The sequence below is a fragment of the Melospiza melodia genome, chromosome 2 (genome assembly GCF_035770615.1).
Source record: "Melospiza melodia melodia isolate bMelMel2 chromosome 2, bMelMel2.pri, whole genome shotgun sequence".
NCBI classification, from domain to species: domain Eukaryota; kingdom Metazoa; phylum Chordata; class Aves; order Passeriformes; family Passerellidae; genus Melospiza; species Melospiza melodia.
Window position 1 is genome coordinate 86,837,744 of NC_086195.1, and position 22,254 is coordinate 86,859,997.

The window sequence follows — 22,254 nt, forward strand, 5'->3', positions numbered from 1 at the left end:
TGAAAGCCTGTCCCTAGAACTTCTCTGAAAAGGTGATCTATTTCAAAGTAAGGATTAGGACTACAATATGCATGGCCAAAGTTTCACCTTGAGAGACTGAAAGAGAACTTATGGAATACAGAATGCCCTGATATGGGGTCAAACCTTTGTCCAAGTGGTATAATGTTTGTCAAGAACACAGCACAGAAAAAATGTCTAATTTGGAGAGAGGTTATCTTAGACTGAGTTTCTGTGGTTTTTTGCCTTTTTTTTTTCCATTTTAGAGGAAAATCTTTCTACTGAGCTATATGATCTTGATAAAGCCTGAAAAATATAAGGATTACCTCAATCAAAGAGACATATGATATGCATCATGTACACCCCTGCCCCTTGGAATGAGGCATGTTGATTTTTTCCAAACATCTATGTTTGACACAATCATTCCTTGATATGAACATGTCACAGAAGATATATGGAGCAATACTTGGTCAATATTATGTCTTATGTTACTTCACAGTGAATAATAATCCCCAGTTCCAGCTTGAGCAATACTAGATAATTCTAGCATGAGTAATTATCAGTTCCAAGGTTTCTTTTTTAGTACTAGTGTGTCTAGACTAATTTAGAGTTTCTTCCTATGTTCTGCTCACACAGACTTTAATTTAGGTATGATAATTCTCCCATCTGTAATTAAATCCTGGAGTTAAAGAGCATAACAAGCAAAAAGTGGGAGAACAGCCCTGGGGATATTAAGACTGGTCTTTCTTTCTAACAGATGGTGTAGGCATGGAGTTTAATATTGAAAAGCATAATGCTTTACTCTGTCATTTTTAGCAGTGCTTCCAAATGCTTTGACCTTTGTCACAGCATTACTAAAAGGCACTTAAGTCCTCCTTCTGTTTCACATAACTCCCTCTGGCAGAATAAGGATCACTGAAGTGGCAAGGAAATAAACCTACATGCACTTTAGGGATGCCTGTAAGACTTCCAGAGTAAAGAAAAAGGCATACAATTGAGAATGAGGCTCTCAGAATGAATTATAATCACTCCATATTGTATTTAAAGCTGATAGCAGACTTTTAAACATACTCATAACATTTAATGAGAGCTGCGACTACATGTGAGGTTTTTGCCATTGCAGAGCAACTGCACATTCATGTTGATGCCTTACTCAGACTTGCCTTGAAGTCCTGGCTGATAATATCCAAGCTGGAGGGAAAAAGTCCCTGAAGTCTTGAAGTGGGTATAGACATAAGACATGTGACAGACAGCACAACCCAGCATCTGAAGCCGTGTGTACTTGGGGGCCATGTGCCTACTGAGCTTAGGAAACTCCTCATTGCTGAAGGTGCCACCAGCAATAGCTTCTGACTTTGGTCCGGTTCTTGGAAATTCACACTGAATGGCACTTCCAATGTCCAATACCTGTCTGCAGAACTCCCCTCCACAGCTAATAGTTCAGGCGGAGGTTTAATAGAACTGGGTGCTGGAGAACCAAGCTCCTACACAGCACATTGCTACCCTTCATCTTCAGAAAGAGCATCCTTGGGCAGAAGTGATCAAATAACAGTGGACATCTGATTATGGACCTGCAGGCTGGGCAGAGCCAGAGCAGCCAGGGGCTGCCTTCTGCCAATCACAGCTATTTCCAGCTGGCTCCAAAGTTTGGCAGCAGACAAACCCCAGGCCTTAAGTATCTTTTCAGCAAGGTAAAGGCTGACATATATTGCACATCCTTTTTTCTTCTTGAACATTCATAGTGAACTGTCAAAATTTTTGTAGCATTACTTGCCTAAATTGTTTGATACCATAAGAAAAATCTGATTCTCCTGATAAAAGTTTTAGTCTTTCTTTTAATTATTTGCATTTGAAGGCAAGAGTGGATTTGTTTGGATAAATAGCAAGATGTCTTAAGGGTTTTTCTGCTCCATAAGATTTTGATTCATTTTAATTTCTCAGTACAGAGGTTCTCATGAGGGATCTTTTCAGCTGCTGCCCTGGAGCTGTATAGCTTATGAAATGAAAAAGAAAACAGGTCCATGTGTTTCAGTAAATATATCAATCAAGATATGGTGCATATTTAGTTCTCAAACATTTCTTTATTTATTTTCCCATCCAAAGAGTTCCTCTCCTTTCGTGAAATTAAGAACTTCCTTTCATGAAAGGAAATGAAATCTTGAAAATGGAGAAGCAAGTCTCACAAACACTCTGGAAGGGATGTATAATAAAAGAAGAAAATTTGGAAATGGAGTGCCTGTAAGCACGATGAAATGAGGTGCATTGAAAAAAGAACCGAAGCTTACCAAAATTTACTACACTGAAATCCCCAAATCAGGGAACAAAGTGAAATGAAAAGACAGGAGAAGAAATTAATGCAATGAAATTCTTAAAGAGAAAAAAAATTCTCCAGAAAAAAATATAAATCTGATACAAAGTGAAAACAAGGAAAGCCAATGGGTTGACGTGAAGCGCAGGAATATCAACTGAAGCCTGCCCAATTGAGCCTTATTGAAATCAGAGGACAAAGTTGTACAAACACTCCAGAAAGGAGACATGGTCAATCAAACATGAAATTGAAAAAATATCCATAAAATTTGAAATACACTGACTACAACCAACTGTACTTAGATGAATGAGGGGTACTAAAACAGACCAAAATTTGCCAAAATAATTTATTTTAAATCCCTAATATCAGGGGAAAATCTAAAGAAAGTGACAGGGATAAATGTGAATTAATGAAATTGTAAAAAAAAGCAACCTGAAATTAAGTGAAAGCAAGAAAAGAAAATGGACTGATATGAAGTGCGAGGAAATGAACCAAACCTTTCTGCATTTATTCTCATTGGGATTTCTATTGCTTTCAGGAAATGAAGAATTTCCTTTCAGGCATGGAAATGAAATTTTGAACACAGAGATGAAACTTTCAGATAGGGTCTGGAAAGGAAGTATTATCAATTAAAATGAAAGTGCAAAAATGGCATAAAATTTAGAAGTGGCTTGACCACAATCAAGTGTACTGAGAGTAAATTATGAGTAGTGAAAATGACGGAAACTTGCTAAAATTTTACTTACTGAAGTGCCCAAATGAAGAAACCAAATTAAAGGAAAAATCAGGCAAAGAAAGTGAACAAATTAAATGTGTGCAAAAATCCTGCACAAAAGTGAAAACATGAAAATGGCGTGGGATGACATGAAGCGCCGGAGAACAGGCAAAGCCTTGCCAAATTGGCTGATTTTGGGGTGTAGGGAGGAGCCCTCCGTGGCCATCACAGCTGCAATTAAAAGGGAGCTGAGCAGGTGGTTCCCTTTCTCTTATCACCCATTCAGGGAGGGGCCTCCTTGGCCATCAGAGCTGTGATTACAAGGTGGCTCTAGAGGTTTTGGTGCTCTGGAGTGGGTAGGAAGCATGTGGCATGTCTTTGAGGGCATGGCACATCTTTTTTGCAGCAGCAGCAGCTCATGCCGGCAGGGTTATTCATCCTCCTGCTAGTGGGGTTTTGTATTTTATGTTGGGGTTTGGTTGGTTTTGGGTTTTTTTCAGCAATACTCACCAAATTTCTTCACTGAAGACGTGACTGGGCAATGGAATTGTCTGCCAGGGAGGTGCTGGAGTCGCCATCCGTAGATGTGCTTAAAAAAAGACTGAACGTAGCACTCAGTGCCATGGTTTAGTTGATTAGGAGGTGTTAAGTTAGGCCATAGGTTGGACTTGATGATCTCAAAGGTCTTTTCCAACCTCGTTCCTCCTGTGATTCTGTAATTTTGACAGAATCAGCAGGTAAGTCAATAGTGTTATGCTCCCTTGGCAGTGGTGACAATGTCACAGAAGATCAGTAATAAAATTCCAGGTGACCAATGAAAATACTTTAAATTGTATTTAACACTGTCTTTATGTGGGAAATAGACTTCCCATGGAAATTGTTTCTTTTCTGGTTTATTGTGAAGAATTTTTTCTTTTGCAGTACTAGCATCTTGTTTCAGGTTTATAATTGCTTTTATTTGGTCTTTCATCACTTACTTCTCTTGAACATGCTGGGTAAATCTTGGCTCAGTATCATACATCTGGTTCTCTCTTCATCAGCTCCAGTGTGTGAGTGTGTGGGAATATTTAAGTTTTCAGAAGTTATTAATGTTCTGCAGAAATAGAAAACAAACAAACAAGCAAGGAAAGAAGTAGCTTCCAAAATGAAGTGCTCTTTCCCCACCATACATGGTCCTTAATGAATAAACTTTCTCAGTATTTATTTCTCTGGGGAAATATGAGCCAGATTTGGGTTAGAGTTTGACTTCCTAAAACTCTGGGTGCTCAGACCGATGTTTCGGGTTCTAAAACAGAACAAACTCTAAAACTGTTTGTTCTGTTTTAGACAGCCTTAACTATTGAAATACTTTCTTACATGTATTTTATATTTATGTGCTATTATATTTTTTGTGTTATTGTTACTATTGTTTAGACAGGACTGTCAACGGCTCTATATCATATCTATGACTGGGTAAACAAATCGTTATTATAGACTCTCAAAATCAGCAGAGCACATTTCTCTGTGGCTGAAATCCTCATGCTTCTTCCATGTGGATCTGATTTCAGATCAGAGCTGCACAATTGAAGGACAATAAATTCACCTGGGAAATAGAGAGTTTTAGATCTTGGGAAGTTAGAGTCATGTAAAAATAACATCAGTAGAACCAGTCCTCAGATGAGGTCTCTCATAATTTCTCCTGATTTACATCTCTCAGTTAATGAAATTCTTAATAATTAATAAATAAAATTCTGGGTGTCTTGCAAAGGACCCACAGAAGCAACTGTATAATTAAAAAAAAAAAGGTGAAAAAAATGTCCCTCGAATTTTACTTAATAAAAGTGAAGGGAACTAATAATGTGGATATTCGCTTCTCTAAATGTAACATATTTATACAAATGTATCTCTTTCAATTTTCTTTTCTCTACTTCTTCTTCTTGATGTAGAAGTGGATTCTGTTAAATTAGTCATAGTGAAAGAATATTTCCATGTTTTTCTAGCTGCATTCATTTTGGATATGGCTGAAAAATATTATATCTGAGTACCACACGTAATTAATCCAAATAAAACTATCTTTTAATCCTATGGACATAAGGTCAAAGGTGACATTTCAGTATTTGGTCTTACTTTCTGCTTTTAGAAATAGGTAGCAGAAAATGTAAGACATTTTTATTAGTGGAGTTACACATTCTCTGTAAAAACAAAGTATTAGATAGGGAAGATATGGAGAAGAAAAAGGGATAAAAATTATTGCACTAATGAGCATCTGTGTCAGACTTTCTGAGTTTTTCTGAATATCTTTGAATGCTTATTGTATATGAGACAAGTTGACACTTTCAGAAAATGATGCATCACCCCTCTTGTAAACTCCATTTTGTATGCTAAAAGCATAAGTCATTAACCAGAATGAGTTGTTTTGCAGCTGACATTCTCACTTGGCAACATTTAAGGAGCAGTCAGTGTTGTCCATTATATTTATGAAAGGTTAGCTCAATGCTTTCAGATGTTCTTAGGGTACTAATTAACTACAAAACCTCATGAATCTCTAAAACTGGAAAATCTCAGTGTTTTTGGTTTTTTTTTTTTGGGGGTTGGAGGGTTTTGGTTTGGTTTTTTTTTTAATGGGGACTGGAGTTCAGGAATACAGTATTTCAATCCTCAAAGATTTGCTATTACAGGAGAAAAAAAAGTCTTTTTACTAGCCTGTTAAATTTAAACACATGGATTCCTAGAACATTATTTTATCTTGCTCACTAACCATGGACTTTTATTGCCTGTTTAAACATTTATGGAATAATTTTATTGTGAATTTAAAAGCTGAGCACAGAAAGCAAGTATAGATGGGGCTATTCCTGCTTTTTCAGTTCCATTGAATAAAAGTATGCCAGCTCTTATGAATTAACTCTTGACTCCATGCTGTGGAATATTTTGTAAGTTCTCTTAGTAACCTTCAGACTGGAACCAGCCTTTCTGGAAACACCTGTTTTACATCTTGAACATTTCCTCTGTCTCCACTGCAAGCATGGCTCTCATACTCTTAGAATGCAACACTGAGGGTGCTGCCATCACGAGACTTCCTTTTGAACAAGGACATCCTCAACTGCATTGTCAAAGAAGAAAAGTGAGAGAAAAGATTCTGAAGAAGCACCATGCTGAACTTGTGTTCATTTCAACTATCAGCTATTGGAAACAGGTTTCTAGTCATAGAACTCCCTCTTAAATGTAAAAAAGCGGCAAGAATCTCTATCAAAGACAATTTTCCTGATATTAAGTGTCTGAAATGGAAAGTTTCATTGGCCCTTGAGTGTACCAATGTGGTACCATGGTAGAAAAGTAGTAGGTTACAAAGAGCTAAAGGCCAGAATGAAAAGGCCACAGCAGTAACGAGCAGTGCAATACCTACTGCTGCACAGCACTCAGTTGTGAATGTCACAGTCAATTAAAGAGAGCAGAAAGTTTAATTGAAATGAAAATAGCATGTGGTTTAGACTACAGACAAAGAAACCCAGGGCTGAAGGGGGATGAGTACAGTCAAAGCAAACTCATCAGTAGTCAGAAAAATATATTATTAAAAGATAGCAGCTACCCAAAAGTACAAATATGAACAGTTGAAACTATTCATACGTATAAACATTTCATAGCTATATTTAGCAACAGCAGAGAATATGATTAATTTAGGAAGAGAATGACATGTTGGAGGGACCTGATGAAATTGTATGATGTAGTTCTCTTACGGCTCTAAAGTCATGATGGTTGAAGTTGCAGCTGGTTTTGCTCTTTTGATATTAATGAGAAATGACCTCTGTTTCATTCTTTACACTTCTACAAACAAAGCAACTTATCAAGTATTAAAGCAGTGGTTACTGAACTTGGTTTGATGTAGTTCAATGAGTTCAACTTCTTTTCATATCTGGAGGATCGAAATTCATCCTTAACTGCAGCAATTTATTTTGGAGTATATCCAACTACTTAGCCATAAACTGTCTCAAAGGATCTTTAATCTGCCCATGCTGCAGTGAATGTAGGGTCCATAATTAAAACTTAAGCTAGGGGAAGAGTTTAAACACAAAGTAAGATTTTCTCAACAGAGATTAGAGTGACTATGTTGGAAGACAGATGTGCCCAAGGACAGTTTACTCGTGTTATCAAATGGTTGCTTGATATGGGAAACAGGCAAACTTTGAGTAGGGAGTTCCATCTTCCCAGGGATAAATATATAGTATTGCTATTGTTACATGCACATTTACTAACACTACTGCATTCACTACCACTATCATCACCAGCACTATTATTTACTACTGCTATTTACCAGTATTATTATTTTTGTGAGGTTACCCTATTCAGTAAAGCTTTTGGTATCTCTTAAGAGACTTTAAAATGAAGATGGATTATGTCGTTATCCAATTTGTACTGCTATATTACCAAAAGAATACTTGATACTAAATATTTTGAACTGTATTCAAAAGTTCATTGCCTCTTCACAATATTTTGACATGATTTGCTTCTTTTCTCTTTCATGCTGCTTCTCAGAATATAATGAAATATTCATCTGAGGTTTTGACAGCAATTGGAGTGTTATAGCTTGCAATATACATATAGAATTTAAGAAGAACATATAATAATTTCTTTGTGTCTTTTTTCTATGCTTTATTCCTGTGAGGAAGCTAAGAAAAAATTTTCCCCCTCAAGCATCAGTCAAAGGATGCCATTAAGGAAGAAGTTCTTGCATCAAATACACTTTTGAAGAATTTTGAGTACCCAAATACCAGAAATTTCACCTTTTACAGCTCCCAACAGCTATAACTATAGATATGCATTCTCCTGGAACTAGGTACTATTTATTTACAAAAACAACTTGTATTGAGAAAGCCGTAGAAGTTCTCATTAAATCCTGATCTATCAAAAAGATATCATTGTGTGATATGTTTAGCTCATACCACTCAATGTAATGGTCTTAATCTATGAATGAAGAAAACAAGATTAAAACCAGCTGCAGAGCTGTGGTTACTCCTGGCAGAGGCTTGGTCTCTGGTAATATTGTACCACATACAAATATAGCTGTGGCCTGCAGCTGGTCCACAGGACCCCATAGTTTGAATCCTCTGATGTTTTCACTTCTGCAGTGCCCTTGAGAAGCATGCAGAGTCAGAAGGAGCTTTTGCAATTTTGTCTTGAAGGTAAGCATGCAGCACCTGGCCTCTGACTGTGAATCAATGTGAAGCACTGTCTTGAATGTATTCAAGCTGCCTCCTGTCCAGCTATGCCAAAGTGGAAAAGTCCTGCTGGGCTGTCTGTGCTCTGTTTCTCCAGGAGCTGAAGAAATGAGGAATAAAAAAAAAAAAAAAAAAAGCTGAAGAATAAAGGGCAGTCAGGTTTTGTCCTTACAAAAATAAAAAGATAAAAAATTTAAAAATGTTTTCTCAACATTTTAAGTAACCTAATACTGGTATTAAACCCTTTTGTGCTTAGTTTTCTAGCTGCATGAAACATTTAATGATTTTAAGTTCTACTTCAAAAAACTGGGTTTTATAGGGGTTCATATCCTGGTCCATTTGTATTCCTCCTATATTGATGCTAATGGAAGCTGCAGGAAGGGACAGGTAGGGTAGAACTTTTTATTTATTACTTTTTTTTGGGGGAGAAAATATGCTCAGCTTTGCAAAGCTTAATGATGCCTCTGCTGTGGCATTACAAGCTTTGCTCTGTGCATATCTTGATCTTTCTTGGCACAGGTGTCCTCCCAGAGGCATCCAGTGAGGAAGTGGGTTTTTTTTGGCTGCCTGCAAAGCAGTAAAAGTCCATCACAATTTCAGTTTTGGATATATTTTGGGCTCATCTGTTGTCACAGAATGAGGTGCTTATTTGGAATTACTTTTAAGTTCCATCAGGTCCTAATTACATCAGGTCCTTATTACTGTCAAGCTTCAATGCCTAAGAATAACATAAAAATAGAGCAAATGTTGATTTTAAGTATGCTTTATTTATTAGACTGATGTCTCAGTATTTGGATGTAAGAAAAAATGAAGGCAGCAATAGCCTCTTGCTATGCAATAAATTGTGTCCCTGTGGTTTAGTATCCTGCCCACCTGCACTGTCTCTGCTGCTGCGTCATGTATCCATGGCTTAGACTGATGCCCAGCACAGTGGGGTCATGATGTGATGGTGTGGGCTGATATTTCACTTTATTGTGTTGGGAACTTTATGCACAGCTGAAACAGGCTCTTATGATGCCAGAATAATAGGCACAACTCTTAGACCTGTTGTAGTTAAATTGTTCTGATAATGGTGACGTTTGCAATGCAAATACCGTGCTCAGGCACTTTCTGTCTGGAGTGAAACCATGTGGCTGGAATGTGTTGAAAGCTCTTTTGAGTAAGCACTGTCTGTTTTGAATTTGGCTAGTGTAAAGGGAGTAAGCTTAGGACTCAAAGGCATTACAAACCATGATGAAGAATGAAAAATTGAATGCAGTAGTGGAGAAGGACTGTTAACTGGCATGTAGAAAATTTTGTGACGATGTGACACATTTGCCTTATGGCATCTTTGGCAAAAATGTTACAGTACAAAAAAGAACCCTCTAAAAAGTTAACCTAATACAAATGATATGAGGGTATTCCACCATTATTATTATTATTTATTTCTTTTTATACTTGTAATAATTCAGGTGCTTTCCAGACAGAAAAGCTGCAGGCTCTGCCCCAAGGAGCTTACAATCTAAAGGTGGACAAGGAGAGAGACGTGAAGGAGAGAGGGTCTACAGAGCAGTCAAGAGGCCAAGATGGAAACTAACCAAACAAATATGATTTGAACACATTGCTGCAAAGCTATACAAACTATTTTCCAATTATGACTCATATTTTCCATTTTGGTTTAACTGTATCTGCCATGACACCAACAAATGTGGATGTAGGAAGCTTTCAGTATGTGACATCAGAGAGAGTAGCACATGTGTAAAGTAGAGCTGGAAAACTCACCTTGAAGTATAGAGATGAGAGGGGTTTGTCTGGATTTCTAAGACAAAATTCAGTACCAGGACAATTTAGATCGAGAATGACATGGCTTTAGGTCAGGCCCTACAGGTTTACATGGGATAGATTCCATCAGAAATGTAAATTAACTCTATGCATCTGGAAGTTCCCTAATACATCCCAATATGAATTACAAAATCTACCATGGCAGGGCTGAGGAAGTTAAGAATGAAATAACAACACTTCTGTAGTATATTCCGTGGGGGAAAGAATGGTGTTGAAAGCTAGGGGTAGTTAGTCTTATGCCAGTTGTAAAATGACATTTTTAATAATGTAGAACACCAGCCAATGATTAAAAAAACCCCACAATGTTTAATTTTAAAAATACTGGTTTTAACTAAGACAGTGAGTCACTCATCAGTTATGAAAAATACTATTAGGTTTTCTTTATACATTTAGTATCTATTATAAAATACCCAATCAGGTTCCCCCAAACTGCAAAATTGCCAAAGAAACTCCCTTAAGGCATGCCTTCTAAAACGTCTCAACAAATTGCCATATTTATTCAAGTACTCAGGGGAATCACTTTATGCATTTTTATTCCTGAAGTATCTTTCCCTTATCAAATCCAAGTGTGTTGTAAAGGCAGAAGCTAATAAGCAGCTGAATATTAAAGTGCATAGGTTGTCCACATGAGGAAAAATAGATGGTTGAAGAAGCAGTAGCTGTGGTGATAAAGGCTTCTTGGGGAGTAATCCATCATCAGTTTTTAGTAGGCCACAGATATTTCTTTTCCTCTAAGAAACATTTCTACAGTCTTCAAAACTTGCAAATGCATTTCTAACAATGGAATCAGGACAGTCACACTCCTCTTGCTGTGAGGGAAAAGTTGTAATTAAATAATCAAATAGACCTATTTTTCATAATTTACAGGTATTCATATTCCTTCAATAAATAAAAGAATATAATTTATCTTCTGATTCTGTATAGATTTTGACACAAGTTTCTAGCAATTTAAACAAATGATTCTAATAGCTTGACATGAATTATGCTGGCAGGAGCCACATATGATTATTATGGTGCACAGAATCTTTTAAGAACCTACAAAGTTAAATAAAAGCTTACAAGTCTCTTAAGCTACTTTTTATTTGCATAGAAAAATATTTATCATAGGAGTCAACTATCATATGAGAGAAATTCCATTTGTTGTAATTGAAAAAGATAGCTAAAAAGTTTCTGTGGGTTATTGCAACAGTACAAGAATACAAGATGCTTCCATTTATTAAAAAATGTAAAACAAATCGTGAAAGCTAAAGCAGGCTACAAAACAGAAGGTCCTCATATTTTCTTTCTCTTGACTACTATGTTACAAGATCATGTGCCACAGTTGAGTACTATAAAGTGTAATTCTGCATTAGCTAATATAGTTCTTAAAACATTCCCCCCCAAAAGCACTATGCAAAATATATATATTTGTAAATGCTTCCTCCTGTAAGCATCACAACCTTGTTATCACATAGTCCCCCTGAACAATTGTTTCCTGTTTCCCATCAGAGTCAATGCTAATGTCCAAAGCCTTGCCCAGCTGATCCTGTGGAGTGGCAGGTTCTGAGCTCTGTAACTCCATTTTCTCCGTTTCTGAAGGACAAATACTCCCCTCTTCGTGTGAATCCAAAGACTCACTGGTATTTTGTGACTCAGCTAACACACATTTTTTGCCAGGATTTCGGAAGTTTAATTCACAGTTCATGATCAATTCTCCCTCTTCCAGTTCATCAGTTTTCTCACATTGTTCTTCTGCCTGTTGGCGGGAAACTTCTTCAGAAACGGTGTATATTTTATTTTTACTCTGCTCCACAGAGTTTGTTTTTGATCGTCTGTGAAACAACCCAAAATTTTTTATGTCTGTTACAAAATTCACACGCTTTTGTTTCTCCTGAGTGGACTCTGACACCATCATTGCTGAGCCATTGCTTACACTATGTCCTTCAGAGGCAATATTGGCTGACCGTGGGTGAATCATCGTTGTTATGTCAAAAAGGCTGAAGGGTTTCTTCTTCCCTTTCTTGTTTCCTTCACTCTCACTATTTTCTTCATTTTCTGACAGAGAGGCAGTGTCTTTGCTCATCTTCCCAGGCTGCAAATTAGACAGCTTGCTTCCTTTTAATAAACCCAGGACTTCAAAGCGAAAGCTGGAAATATCTTGTTTTAACTCCTAAAAGTTAGGGAAAAAGATGAAATGTCAGAACATCAAAGCTAATTTTACTTTTCTTTTGAAATAAAAAGAGAAAAAAAAAAGGGGGAAAAAAGGGCTTATGTTTGGGTCAGTAATAAACTTTACTCTCTCAATGTTGGGATACCTGGCATCTTCAAGGCTGAAGATCTTGCTCTAGGAAGCAAGTTATATGCTACCTGAATAACTGAGTGTAAGAAATATGCTTCACAGTTTTAAAATATCTTACCAAGTTACTAAAACACCTATAAAGATAAAAATAAACACATACCTTAAAATTTTCCTCTGTCAATCCTTCCTCAGTTTTGGCATCTCTTATCATTGCTGCAACATACCTTTTAACCAGATTTCTCATAACTTCCTAAAAATACAAAGCATTGTATTAGCTTTCTTGGTATTAGTTAGTAAATATACACTCACAGGCTCTGCTTGGGCTTTTCCATGCTTTAGGAACATGACAAAAACTATACAAACCTGTTTGCAAATTTGTTTTGCTATTTGATGGAAAATCCTAATGCTTATTATCCTGAGAAGGGATATATCGGGTTTGACCCAAGGTATGTTTCCTGCCAGTAACATCCAGCCTGGCAGCAAGCGATGCCTCATGAAGAGAGCAAGTCTGGTGTGGTTGTACAACTTTATTTCCAGCTATTCTCTCTCAAGCCTCCTGTGCTGTAAGACACAGTGACTCTCTGAACAAAAATGATAGTTCTAGGTTTAATTGGCTGTGACAGGCTTTCTTATGCATTTTGAACTAATGTAAACTTTCAGCATTCAAAAATCCTCTGCCAAAAATCCTCTCCCACAGTAGGGAGTAAGATTCTATTTCGGGTTTTTTTTTTAACCTTCGGTCTGGTAGCTTCCATTGTTGTTTTCTAAGAATTCTAGAAATTATTTAGGTTGAAATAGATACCTGGAGGCTGTCTGAGTCATCTCAGGGCCATGCCCAGTCAAGTGCTGAATATCTCCATGGGTGGAGATACTGCAGCCTCCCTGAGCAACATTTTCCAGTTCTTTACTACCCTCACTGTGAAGACAATTCTCCTTACCATACAGAATTACCCTTCCTTCAACTTATGTCCATTTTGTCTTTTGCATTGTACCTTGAAGAAAAATCTGGCTCCTTCTCTCTAACCACCCACTATGATATTTAAGGCAGGAGTTATATTTCCCCTACCTCACTTCAGGCTGAAATCTGAGCTGCTTATACGACAGTCCTCTAACCATTGGTGCCCCCTTGCTGGATCCCTTCCAGTTTGTCAACACCTCTCTTGTACTAGGGGCCCAGCCATGACATGCTGCTCTGGATACAGTCCCACAACGGAGGGCTGGAGGAGAAAAATCACTTCCCTCAAAAGGCCTTCTATACAGCCTCACTTATCCAGTGTAGTACATGTGTGCTATTGAGTTTACAGATAAAAGGCAAACTGCTGCTCTGTGCTCACCTGCCTCATGATTCTATAGATCCCTGTTGTACTTCCCACAGCTTCCTCTTCCTCAGGTTGGAAAAGTCACAGCTTACCTAGTTATTTCCCATATGGGATTCATTAACTACCAAGTCTACAGCTCACACCTTGTTAAACTTTTACACAACAAAAACTCAAAATAAAGATGAAAATTATTCATTGTGAAATAATAATCTAAAAAAAGTAGAAACTGAAGAAAGAAGGATGAAAAATAATTGCTTACATACAGGGGATCTAGGCAGAGGGGTTATTAAGGAAGTTATTAATACGGCATTAAAGCTGGAGAGATGAAGAGCAGGTTCTGATGGAGCATGTCAGTTCACTGTACATATGGTCCTGATGATTCTTGGCAGGCAGGAGTTTGCTTTTCTTAAAGGCAATCCATGTTACACTGGGCAAAATCCTGGATAGCATGTTATTGCTCCAGAAAATATCCTTTAGCTCCAAAAAGAAGATAATTGTATTCTGAAATTCTTTTGTTTGAACATCAAAAATACTAAGCTTGTTCGTTGAAGAGGAAATAAGGAAAGATTTTATGCTTTTTCCCATTTATTTTCCTTTTCCACTTTCTCATGAAACTCTTCCATATTTTTCTTTCCTCATGCAGACATTCTGAAGTCACAGAAAAACAATTGCCCAAAGAATAAACATAGGCCTGTACCTGGTATTGATGATGTCTCCGCAAATTGTCTGCTGCACGTCTCTGAAAAATAGAAAAGAATAAAAAGATACTAATCTCTGTGGGGAAGTAAAATATTTAAGCATAGAAAACAGCAGGCCTGTGCATTATACAGTATCTAGCAAGCTGAGAGAAGAGGTTCAAAATCTGTTGAAAAATGACAGTATTTCAACAAAGCCTATCATTTGCTTTATAGAAAGGGGAAGGCTGCTGTGTGGAAGGCAAAATTGATTTTCTACATTTTTGTCAAAATGCTTTTATTCCTGCATCAGCATGGATGTGATGGGGCAGCCAGGTCACAGGTTGCAGAGTCCCAAGGCCAATGATCTGAGAAGGAAGTGGAACAATGGATCATGTCACTCACTTGTACAGACTGAAATATATTTTACTGAATTGAAAGAAGCTTGACTCATGTCAAGTTAGATTTTTCTTGGAGGTACACAGTGAAAGAATGGGAGTCAATGGACATGAGTTACAGAAGGGAAATTCTGCATGGAAAATCATCAACATGATGGGATTGTAAAGTCATTGTGTAAGCAAGACACTTGCTATGGCTCCTAATGTCTCATTTGAGGTAAAGCTAATCAAAACCTGCACTATAAAACTGTGTTAATGAGAAAAGCTCCCCCTTAGTTCTCTGTTAAAACCACTTAGTCATAGAGAGTTGTATGGAAGAAAGAAACAGCTTTCAACACAGTATGGTGTTGATAAGGAGGGAGGGTAAAAGGACAGTAACTCTGAAGAGGAGCAGCAAAAAGAAGTGTGATAAGATGAAAGAATTGCCCAGGTTTCAAGCAGGTGAATTAAATTAAACTGCTGTATCTAAGGGCTGCCCAGTAAAAGACGAGGAAAAAAGGCCGGATTTATTTATTCCCTTGACTTCCTTTTGTCCTCAACTGCATAATGAGTAACATATCCCAATCCTCTACAATAATTATTCCTAACTGGTGAAAGAAACACAGCTTTAACGTAGACTCTCATATGTGCAACTGACAAAAAAATAATGTGTCTGACCACTGATTGTATCTCTACAAAACAGAACACTTGACAGAAGCTTAAAGCAGGGGGAAAGGACATCCAAGGGACTTGTTAAAATTGACCTCAGTTGCATAGTAAGGCAGGCACAGCAAGTTATTTAATCTTTATGGTTTTTTTTACTGAAAGAAATGATGAACCTTCTCCCTATACTTGGAGTCAGTTTACACTTCAGGGTTGATTTCTTGTTTGCCATTAATTTGAGAGATGCAGTGGCTTCGTGGCTGGGCTAGCAAAAACTAATAGAAAGGGGGAAAATCATTATTTCCTAATCAGTCTGAAGAGCCTCTGTGGGGTAGGGCTTTGTACATGAAAATGCTTTTTTCAGTATTTTTCCAGATTGTGTTTCTCCATCTATGCCTTGTAAACGAGAAAATGGATATTCCTTGTGATTAAGGATGGAGGGATGGGCGAGCTTGCCCATCACCAGGGCCAGAGGGGGCACTGCAGCCGTGGGAAGGCTCATACCCTCACAATACCCGAACTTGGCCAGTTTTTAGAAAAAAAAAATAAATTCAGCTTTCTTGCAGTTGGCCACACGATGGAGATGTTTCATTCTGCTGAGAGAGCACTAAGGGAGTCCATGGCTAAGAGAGCTCTCAACAACAGATCTGACTCACAGGTGAAAGGAAAAACAATTTAGGGTGTAATTGAAACACACTTCAGGTAAAGTGAATAACTCCTAAATAAAAAATGCTGATTCTTTTCTTGCACAATACTTCCTGCAGCTCCTGTCTATTCTGCTTTATTTTACAATGAAATGTGAAATAAATGCATAGGTTCAATTCTGTATCTGTAACAAAAGCTATCTAGATACCATTTATCCTTTTTTTGCAGCCAAATTGGAAACTCCCAGAAACAGAGGCTGTGGCTTTCCCCCTTAATGTAACGCCAACAAGTACAATTTGGGATAACTATGTGAAAAGATTTATGTAATAATGTGTCAGAACAGTTCTACTGCACTTAATTGTTTTCAATCCACACCACCAAGAAGCTGAAAGAAAATTAATTTAATTGTGTGTTTGCATGCACATCTACATACCTCCTCCACAGGGAATTACACATAACCTATCAAATTTATTATCAGCAAACATTTCTCTATCACTCATTTAAATGTTTAGGTTCCATCTCCAGTTCCTAATCATCTTTTGCTTCCTTTTGAAAGTAGAATGAATCTTTGCCTAAACACACCTGAAAACCAGTCTATTCACTAGAAATAAAATGCCATTAACATTTATATTGTACTTATTTAGTTCTCAGCTGGCCTGCTTTTCTCTACTCAGTTATAGTCTAATTTATGGTTCAAAATTTGTTTCAAGTAACCATTGTTCAGTGTGCATGAAGAAGTTGAAAATTATGACTGGCAAAAGGATGAAAGCTTAATTTTACTAAAAATAGTAACAGGCTGGGAAACATAATTATGCATGTTGAATACAACAATGAAATTGAAGGGGATGCTGTTGTCACTTTCCAAAAGGGGGCACTAATATCCTTTAGGAAGCTTTAATAGTAGCTCCACTAGTAGTGTTAATTATTCTGATCCTCCTGTTTATGCCATTGCTAGCAATTTACACTGTTTGGAAAAAAAGATCTCTTTAGCAGACAAAAATTTAATAAAATTGTGTTATTTATTTTGATGTGTTTCATTAAAATATATTTTAAAATGCAGGAATACAAGTCCAATGCCTGCACTTGACCTTAAACTGCTAAGTGATAAAGAAAATGGAAATATTGTCTGAAGCTGTGGGATGTATTCCTCATCTTGACTAGAAGCATCACCTTTAAAGGATTAGAACTTATCTGTGTTGACAGAGAAGATTCTCCATGAAATGATTCTTGGCTATACAAGGAACACTCCAGATTATTGATTTCCACACCAGATGGAAGGCATTATTTCTTTGCTCAACTTTCAATAACAGACATTACAGAGAAAATACAAAATGCTTACACTGACTTAGAAATAGCATCATTTTACACTAGGTGAAAAAAGAATAGGAGAAGGGAAAAGGAGATTTTCTGTGACAAATGATAATAAAATTGTGTAGGTTGCTCAGAAAATGGCATAAAATTCTGTATAGCTAGAAAAGAGGCAACTGTTTATCTAAACATCAGATGCAAAAAAAAAAAAATTACTGAAGCTATCTCTGGCAATCCTCTCAATTTTCACTTCTGAAATACTTAAAATTATAGATGAAACACTTTTTGGTGACTGATCAGATGTAAAGTAGAATGTAATTTGAGGAAAGCAGTACTGTTTGTTCTGGTGGGACTAGGATTTCTTTTCCCATATATCTTTTTTTCCTGATATACAGATGGCCAACAGCATCAGCCATAAGCCATAAGCCTTGTGCAGTCAGGAAAACCTCAGCCTAATTAATAGAATTATATTACCAATCTGGCTTTTGCAAAGGTAAGTTAACAAAATTAATAGAACTGATACAGATATAGATATAGATGATACAGATATATGTGAAAAGCAGCACACAAGCATGCACTTATTTCAGAATTTTAAGTGTAGGAGATAACTGATAATAGCTGAAGAAAATGCTGCATACCTGGGATATGTCAAAATGATAGAATAAAAAAAATGTGCTGAACTCTGAGTGGTAGAGGAGCTCTGTTGGATTCACAGTGGAGCTGAAATATCAGTAAATCACATGTACCTTCCTGGCCTTGATTTGGCTGAAGCTGTGGCTAGAGAAGCTGCCATCAGCATGGCTGGGCACCGTGCTGCTTTGGAGAAAAAGCCTCTCCCTTGAAAAACCTCCCCCTGACTTCACCACCCACTGCTTCAGCTGTCCCTCTCCAACAAAGGACAGAAGAACCACAGAACTGACATCCAAGGAAAAGCAAATTAATTGCCTTTTTTTCAGAGGCACCTCACAATGCCACAGACCGTATTCTTGCCCATGATAGTTATGTTATAAACAGCAATGTAGATGATCCTCCCAAGCAACCATGTCCTGCTTATTTTTAGTGGCATTTCTCTTCTTCCTATGGGTCAGATAAATTATTTCACTACAATGTGAGCTGTAAACTGTCCTGACCCTCAACCCTTTCTTTACACATTCTGCCTGCATATACTGAACTCTCAACTGTAAACATATATAAGTTTTACAGTGGATTCCTTATACATTTAATTTGATCCTTGACTCAGTCCTAGTTCATGATTCCTGGTTTTTTGTTATTGAGGACTTTTTGCAGAGATCATGCATAATCCTTGCCAGCTCCTTTCTGTCTATTATCTATTTTGTATAATCTAGCACTTGACTCACTCTTTGGATGCACATTATTGCTTTTTCTACTGGAAAACACCATAGTACGTCACTGCTGATTACTGCTTCCTAATAGGAAAGTTAGCATTTAGAGATTTCAGAACAGAATGTTTTGAAATCTGAGCTCTGCCTTACAGACAATGTGGCATCCATCCATCCATATAGCAAATATAAGAAAATCATATTATAGCATTTTTTTACTCTTCCAAACTTGGTTGTAGAGAAGGAGACAGAATTTATAATGCAGGACTCAGTGAAAGGAATAGATCTCAACAAAGCTTATCTTGTAGCTCAGAGGCCAAAGTTATTACAGAGCAGATACAACTGAGCTGAAGTCCTCTGAGATCCTTGAACAAGAGGCAAAGAAAACTCTTAATTAACTTTTGGTTGAAAGGGCATAGAGGTCCTAAATTTACTTTGTGTTCTAGCTTGTTGGGACAATTGAAAATGTTCTAGAAATCAAGGCTGAGCTGTGGGTATGGGAAGTTTGTCAGAACCAGAAAGAAGTGCTCTCCCTCAGGACAAACGATGAGATCCCTGTAGTGTGCCCATTAGTTGACGGATGATTTGACCTCTTGGAGGATGTCCAGTTAACAGCACCTATCTGGTGGTTTGCACCTATCCAATGTGGAAATAAGAGCACAGAGTACATATGCAGATATCATACTCCATTTTGGAGCTTGGGTGAATAACTGGGTCTGGAAATTGCAAAATGTTCCAAATTTACATAAAACTAATGGGGCTTGTGTTACGCTGAGGAATTAGCTGAAAAACTTTGTAGTTTTATGAGATGCCCATATGGTGGACTGAATCTGCCTGGTCAGCCACAGGCACTCACTTTTTTCAGGGAGCTGGAAGTGTGGTTGCCATGATGGCTCTGCTGGGAAGCTCTCTGCTTCAGAGGGGTTTCAGCTCTAATTCCAGCTAAGAATAGCTCAACTAAGAATCTAAGATTCAACTAAGAATATCTATTCTGCAGGGGAAACCAGTGATGTATATGGCCCTACTGTCCCACATGCTTTAGGGATTCCACTTTCAAATAATTAAAAAAAAATACAGGAATCAACTAAAAATGTCCCACATCTCTCCCTCATGGATGTCCTCCATCCCAAACAGATCAGTAATTAGTGGTTCACATTCAAATCATAAGGAAGCTTGGTTCAGTTCCTTCTCTTCTCACAAGAGAGCACCTTAGCCCCTGCAGTATCTTAAAGATCTTGAGAAGGAAATTTCTGTTGTCATAGCTTTTATGCTTGGGGTAAATAATTAGATATCCACTGGAGAACAGAAGTAAATCTGGGTCTTCTCAGCCCAAGATATTTGTTTTAAATGGCACCTGCTCCTTTCTTCAAACAGAAATTTCATCCTGAAGCTGAAAAGTCTTTCCCAACAAAAGCTTATTTGAAACTGAAATATATTAATTAAAAGCTGCGATGTTTAGAGATTTTGGGGGATTTTAAACAAAAAAACAAAAAGAAAATTATTTGGAAATGTGTATTTTGGAAATATATTTTTCCAAATATTTGGAAAAATTCTCAAGTAGCTTGGTGCATAGACTCCCTATCCTTTGACCCTTTGCTGTAGCAGTTTTCCCAAATCTAAGATGTGGGTTTCTTGAAGGTGGTATTTATGTACCCTAGCAGGAGGTAGGTGCAGGAAGTAGACATGATCTTTCTGAATCCTCTTCCTCATCATGCCATTCAGCACAGAGTTGGGAGCACCCTGTATCTTTATTATTCTACTTGTCCAGGAATGAGCTTACTCCCAAATCTGCAGTTTGAGAGGGTAAGAAAAAAAAATTTCCTTATCCCAGATGGAAGGTCTGACAAGAAATATTGTCCTGAAAGTTTAGCTGGGCTGTATAAGGTTTTTCTGTCTCTGTCTCAGTTGAACAGAAATATTGTGTCAAGCAACCCTCTGCTATACACTGGCATCATACCATTAATTTTAATATCATTCTCTCAGTTTACACTAGCTAATCATCCCTACCAAATGTTTAACAAGTGCCTAGAAGCATTGCCCACTCTCCCACACACATAAGTACATCACTCTCTCTCTTGACTTTTTCTTTCTAACAACATCTCATAGTTTCTCCTTCTGTTGGTCTCTGCATTTACTTTTTTCACTTCCTATATTACACAGAGATGTTTTACTCTTAAGATTATTCACCATTCATGCTAGTTAATGTTCTCTTTAAAATTTCTATATGAATCATTGTTAGTCTTTCTTAAAATTTTTTTTCAGTGTGCTTCTTGTCATCCATTACTGGTTTGATTCAATATCACCCTCATGTTTGTTAGATTTTTTTCCTGTCTGTTTCTTTCCTATATGTACTAGTATGATATCAAAATGAAACAGTTTTGCTTTCACAATTTAGATACTGGCCAACAATATCAGTATATTGCAATAAGCCTTATTTGAAGCTTTCTACAAAGAGGATGAAATCAATTTATCAGCATAGTAATTGTGAATTAGTTTTATATGTCACTTTTCCTCTTTACCATATATCTGTACATGCATGTGAACTTGTTTCTCCAAGTACTTCTAGAGATTAAACTGCATTTCAGGATATGACAGCAGAATAGGTAGGAAAAACTTATTATTCACTTACCAAGAAATAGGGAAGAAATACAAAGAAATGGTTGATATAGAAACAGTCCATCAAATAATTGTATCATACCCCCTGACTTCTTTGAAATGGATGGAATTTTTTTTATAAGAATCAATAGCACAAGACCATGCCCCTTTCTTTTTCCCCTTACCCATATTTGTCTCCCACTTAATGCTTGGCTATCTGAGTCCTGACAGACTTGAAACGTTGATATTCATCAAATCACTATGGTATAAAGAAAATGCCATTATCCACATCTTATCCCAAACAGTATTCTTCATGCTGGAGCTGGCTAAATTCAGCCTAGTTACTGACTTGCTCATGGGAAATGAAGAAACATAACTAGAGAGAATTAGCTGTTGGTGGGTTAGGATGTTGCCTGAATATTTGCACTGACATTATGGAAAAAGTGTGTCACTGACTGAGGTATCTCAAGTAGATGAAGTTAAGGGGGAAAAGTTCAAATCTGCTTTAACAACTGCATCTACCAGAGAAAGTAAGTAGCTGAGATATTACACAGGCATCTGCTGAATCCAGGTGCAGAACTATTCTTGGTCGCCTTGTGTGTCTTTTCCCCTCTTTTTTTTTTCCCCTAGAAATGTCACTGCTAATCAGCAGTATCAGAATATGGTATGATTTCAGAATGGGATTCTGAAATAGCTCTACCTTTAAATTCAAGAAAACAAGTCCAAATAAATGCTGTCACCTTTGAATTTTTTTTAATGGGAACAGCTTTTGGTAGTAATTTTATGGCAAACTCATTTCATTCCCTGCAGAGAGATAGAGAGACAGAGAATATCCCATGATGAATACTTCATACATGAATCTCTGGTTCATGGTATTCAATTATCCCTGAACTGTGAAACTTGAGCTAGGGACTAGCAACCAAAAATTCTGACACTGACAGACAAGTGTACACATTTGGTCTCTTGTATTTTTTATTGCTCTTAACCTTTCTTGAACTATCTGTAGATGAAGCACAGTCATG

At 37.2% G+C, this 22,254-nt stretch overlaps 1 protein-coding gene across 1 annotated transcript in view; it reads right to left on the reverse strand.

Annotated features, from left to right (window-relative positions):
• Nucleotides 1-11,095: 11,095 nt before the first annotated feature.
• TRPC4 (transient receptor potential cation channel subfamily C member 4) overlaps nt 11,096-22,254 on the reverse strand; it is a 131,185-nt gene continuing 120,026 nt past the window's right edge. Inside the window, exons 9-11 of the mRNA XM_063149210.1 lie at nt 14,328-14,369; nt 12,472-12,561; nt 11,096-12,182 (exon numbers count right to left, since the gene is read on the reverse strand). Of these exons, the coding sequence (XP_063005280.1) occupies nt 11,466-12,182; nt 12,472-12,561; nt 14,328-14,369 (849 nt within the window). The 3' untranslated portion in view covers nt 11,096-11,465. The remainder of the gene's footprint in view (nt 12,183-12,471; nt 12,562-14,327; nt 14,370-22,254) is intronic.